Below are 5,000 nucleotides of genomic sequence, written 5' to 3' on the forward strand. Positions count from 1 at the left end.
ACCGGAGTGCCAAGTATCACCCCATTGGTATATTTAGTGCAACTGAATCTGAATAAAATAAAACTCCCGTGTTTTTCCCTTTAGGTACTTTTTTCTCCCTATTAAAGTAATAAACATTAAACATCTGCATGGGTATACTTGTTCTTAAATTCTCAGTACTACATAGTATCAAAATACACGTACACCATTGCGAAAATATTAAACAAGCATGTGCAGGATGTGTAGGTTCGAACAAATGAGTTATAATCACACACACAAGAAACGGAATATGTTATGTCCCATTGTTGGTATTATATTAATATGGCAACACTGAATGCAAATAATAGTTATTGCATTCCTTTTTCTATTGTTATTCTTAATTTTAAGTTCGTTGAATAAAGATGTATTGAATAATTAAGAAACGCGTGTATATTACTTACATACTTTTCAAATAAGGAATAGAAAAGTGGCGACGAGTAAAAAAGAGTAAAATAAATATTATGCATCAATAATAAAAAGCGGAAAAGGGTATTAACCAGAATTGAATAGGAACACTTCAGGATGGATGCAGCTCAATTTGCCCAATTATTAGAAGCCTTCAATAAGACTCAACGCGACTTGCTACAACAATTATATGCAAGTTCTAACCTGCAATCACAGCAACAACAGCAAAATCAAAGTACGCAGCCATTACAAGTGCTGTTGCCGCCATTTGAGAACTTTGACGAGAAAAATGAAAATTTCAAATTATACCGTCAGCGATTCGAAAATTATTTAACTATGAAAGGTGTTTTTGCAAATAAAACACTTTGTCATCAAATGTTGGTAAACTCAATTGGTTCTACGCACTTCAAGTTGTTAGTTTCGCTTATTGCCCCCAAGACAATTAATGATGTTGAATATGACGACATAATAAAAATCTTGGAGGCACATTTATGCCCGAAGAAGAACTTTCTAGTAAGTCAACACAGATTTTTGTCAACATATCAAAGTGAGGATCAAACAATTGCTGATTATGTCGCACTATTACGTCGGGACATTATTAAATGTGAGTTCAGATCAACATGTAATTGTATGCAGATATTTCAAATATTTGTCTTCGAGCACAATTTATACGTGGCCTTAAGGATAATACAATTCGAGAGCAATTACTTCAATCCGAGGAAGCAGAATTCGAAAAAATTATACAAAGAGCACTTTCCCTGGAAGCATCAAAGATAGATAGCCGTGAAATTAATACAAAGCAGACCATCTGTAGTGATATCAACAAAATTCAAGCCGGTACCTCAAGTCGCCGTAGAAGTCGGTTAAAAAATCGTTCTTCTTCAACGCAACGCAATTCCAAATCGAGATTAGATTATAGGAAATTGATAATTTGTGTTTACGTTGTGGTAGAGACAACCACAAAACAAATGACTGCCGCACTAACAAACATAACCTCAAATGCAACTCGTGTGGAAAAAGAGGACATCTCCAGCGTGTGTTCATAAAAACCTTAATCAAATCTTCAAGGGAAAATATAAATCATGAGAATGATGAGACAATCCACCAGATTTATGGTATCAACCAAATAGTGGATATATTTTCAAATGAATTCAAGGTAGATGATATCGATAAATACTACGTCGAGGTAGATATAAATGGACGCCGCCAAAAATTTGAAGTCGACACTGGTGTTGGATTTACACTAATACCAAGAAATGAATACGAAAAACTGCAAGTAAAGAAAGCATTGCAGCCTTCAAGAATTGCTTTTCGTTCCTACACTAAAAATATAATAATTCCGGATGGTAAGATCAATGTAAGAGTAAAATGCAACAACTTAACAACAAATGAGGAGTTATATGTCGTTCCGAGTGGTCATGATGCCCTCATGGGTCGAGTATGGATTCGCCATTTGAAGATAAATTTACAGCAAGTAGATAAACAACACCTTCACAATATTAATACAGTGGAGATATATAAATTAGATTCAATTTCTGATATAATTAATGAATTTAACGATGTATTTACAGAGAAAATAGGATGTGTTAACAACTATGAAGTTACTTTACAGCTACGCCAGGGTTCCAAACCGGTATTCTATAAGGAACGAGAAGTACCATACGCTCTACGAGAACGTGTTGAAAAGGAACTAAATGAATTAGAAGCTGCCGGGATTATATCAAAATGTGAAAGAAGTGATTGGGGATCACCTCTCGTGATTATTCCAAAACCAGATGGAGGAATTCGACTATGCGTCGATTACAAACCAGGTGTTAATCCACAACTTGTTTCTTCGAATTATCCTATACGTCGTATTGACGAGATTTTAAATAACCTTAAAGGGTCCAAATATTTTTGTCGACTAGACCTCTATAAAGCGTACCTTCACCTACGAGTAAATCCAGAATCCAGTGAGATACAAACAATGTCAACACATAAGGGGACCTACAGAGTCAACCGCCTTTCTTTTGGTATAAAAACCGCACCATCAGAATTTAATCGTATTATTGAACAAATTTTATCTGGCTTAGACAAAACCATGTCATATTTCGATGACATTATAATACATGGATCTACAGAAGCCGAATGTAAACGAAATTTAATATTGTGCCTCAAGCGACTACAACAACACGTTTTACACTTGAATAGAAGCAAATGCTCATTTTTTCAAACTCAAATCGAATATCTTGGACATATTGTAAGATATAATGATGTCGATGTCGATGATGTTAGAAGATTTTTAGGCATGAGAACGTATTATTCCAGATTTATTCCAGATATGTCTTCAATAACTTATAACTTATCGTCAATTGCTTCAGAAAAATTCGACATTTTATTGGTCTTCAAATTGTGAAGCATCGTTTATAAAACTTAAAAATATAATCTCCAGTGACCAAGTACTTATGCCATTCGATCCAGAACGTCCAGTTATAGTAGCATGTGATGCCAGTCCTACAGGTATAGCAGGTGTACTTTAACATATAGTAAATGGTATAGAACGTCCAGTTGCATATGCATCGAGATCATTGCCCACAGCTGAACGAAACTATAGGCATATAGATCGTGAAACACTTTCAATTGTATTTACATTGAATCACTTTTTTAATTACCTCTACGGAAGGAAGTTTCAGCTTATTACAGATAATCGACCATTGACACGCATTTTTCATCAACACATTAAGATGCCAGCTATAACATCTGCCAGATTGCTACGATATGCAGAATTTTTATCAAGTTTCAATTATGAAATTGTCTTCAAAAAGGGCTCTGAACATATTAATGCTGACTGCCTCTCTCGTGCTACGCAGCCTTAAGAAAAGCTATCTATAGATAAGCTCATTAATGAAGAAGTTAATGAGTTGTGTTTTGAATCAATCTTCAATATTTCTAATGAACACGTGAATGCAGAAATATTAGCCACGGAAACAGCAAAAGATCCAGAACTTTCAAAAATTTTGTCAGATCTGCTAAGTGGTGATGACGACGAAGGAAAATATACCCTCGGTAATGGAGTGATCTTTAAAGGTCAAAGAGTGCTTATACCGAAAAGTCTTCAATCTATAATTCTCCAAGAATTACATCACACACATCCGGAGATTTAAAAATGAAATAACTTGCAAGAATATACTCTATTTGGAAAGGAATTGACCGTGATATAGAGAGAATGGTAAGATCATGTGAATCTTGTGTGGAAGTTCAAAATCGACCATCAAAAGCCCCACTACACCAATGGGAAGAACCAGAGGAAAACTGGGAGATAATCCACATAGATTACGCAGGTCCATTTCAGAATCACAATTTTCTAATTGTTGTAGACGCAAAATCAAAATGGACCGAATTTAGAGTAATACGTGATGCACCTACAACGCAAAACACTATAAGTTTGTTATCTGAAATTTTTACTACCCATGGTTTCCCTTCAATTATTGTATCCGACAACGCTACAATCTTCACCAGCGAACAATTCAAATTATATTGTAAACAGAATGGTATTTTCCAAAAACTAATTGCTCCAGGACATCCAAGTACAAATGGATTAGCAGAGCGAAATGTTCAAACACTAAAGCGTAAATTGAAAGCAATGTCATCCGATCCGGCTTCAATACAGAAAAAGGTTAACGAAATTCTTCAAAGATATCGAGCTACACCTCTGAACTGTGGAAAGAGTCCAGCTGAACTCTATTTTAAAAGACGTATTCGAATTAAATTGTATGCTTTAAAACCTACAAAGAAAATTTTTTCTCCAAAGCCTATCCCAGGCGTTCGTCAAATAGGCGTGGGAGAAAGAGTGCAAGTTCTACACATTAGAAACAACAAAACTGTATGGAAAATGGACAACGTAATCAGGAAGTTTGGAAACCTACATTATTTAGTGAAATTGGATGATGGCTATACGCTTAAACGCCATATAGACCAACTGAAAATTTCAAATGTTCAGAAACGGGAAGTACACTTTGCCCCAAGCATTGATGGAAACAATACTGATTCTACTAACCGTCAAAATCAACAGGCTCATGATTATAACCAGTATATATTGGAAGCTCCAAATCTTCAAAATCAGTCAAATCCAGAATCCCAGGAAAATCAAGAAACTACTAGTCATGCTGCACCTCAAGATTCTACAACGGTACAAGAAGCGCAGAATTCTCAAGAGCAAACTATTCGTAGATCTGCAAGATTACGCAATAGGCCAACATATCTTCAAGACTACGTTCCAGAATAAATTATGTACTATTTTATTAATTTATTTTCGAATTGATTTTTTTTCAAAATGACAAGATCCTATTAAGCGTGGGAGATTGTTATGACCCATTGTTGGTATTATATTAATATGGCAACACTGAATGCAAATAATTGTTATTCTTAATTTTAAGTTCGTTGAATAAAGATGTATTGAATTATTAAGAAACGCGTGTATATTACTTACATACTTTTCAAATAAGGAATAGAAAAGAATATTACTCGTTTCGTTTGCTGAGATTTGTGTAGTGTTTGATATAATTAGACAAAAACATCTTAATGATAGCAAAAACATC

At 34.7% G+C, this 5,000-nt stretch overlaps 2 protein-coding genes across 2 annotated transcripts; both read left to right on the plus strand.

Moving 5' to 3' along the window:
• Positions 1-540: 540 nt before the first annotated feature.
• On the plus strand, positions 541-2,942 carry LOC119605124 (uncharacterized protein K02A2.6-like). The gene is made up of 4 exons (XM_037958086.1): positions 541-658; positions 1,060-1,457; positions 1,532-2,692; positions 2,784-2,942. Exons 1-4 carry the CDS (start codon positions 541-543, stop codon positions 2,940-2,942), a joined length of 1,836 nt encoding a protein of 611 aa, XP_037814014.1.
• Positions 2,943-3,628: 686 nt separating this feature from the next.
• On the plus strand, positions 3,629-4,687 carry LOC119605125 (uncharacterized protein K02A2.6-like). Its single transcript, XM_037958087.1, has one exon. The coding sequence runs from the start codon at positions 3,629-3,631 to the stop codon at positions 4,685-4,687; it is 1,059 nt and encodes a 352-aa protein (XP_037814015.1).
• Positions 4,688-5,000: the final 313 nt, after the last annotated feature.

This window comes from Lucilia sericata, unplaced genomic scaffold, assembly GCF_015586225.1.
Source record: "Lucilia sericata isolate MDLA Ls3-8-SP2 unplaced genomic scaffold, ASM1558622v1 Contig000458F_arrow, whole genome shotgun sequence".
Lineage (NCBI taxonomy): Eukaryota > Metazoa > Arthropoda > Insecta > Diptera > Calliphoridae > Lucilia > Lucilia sericata.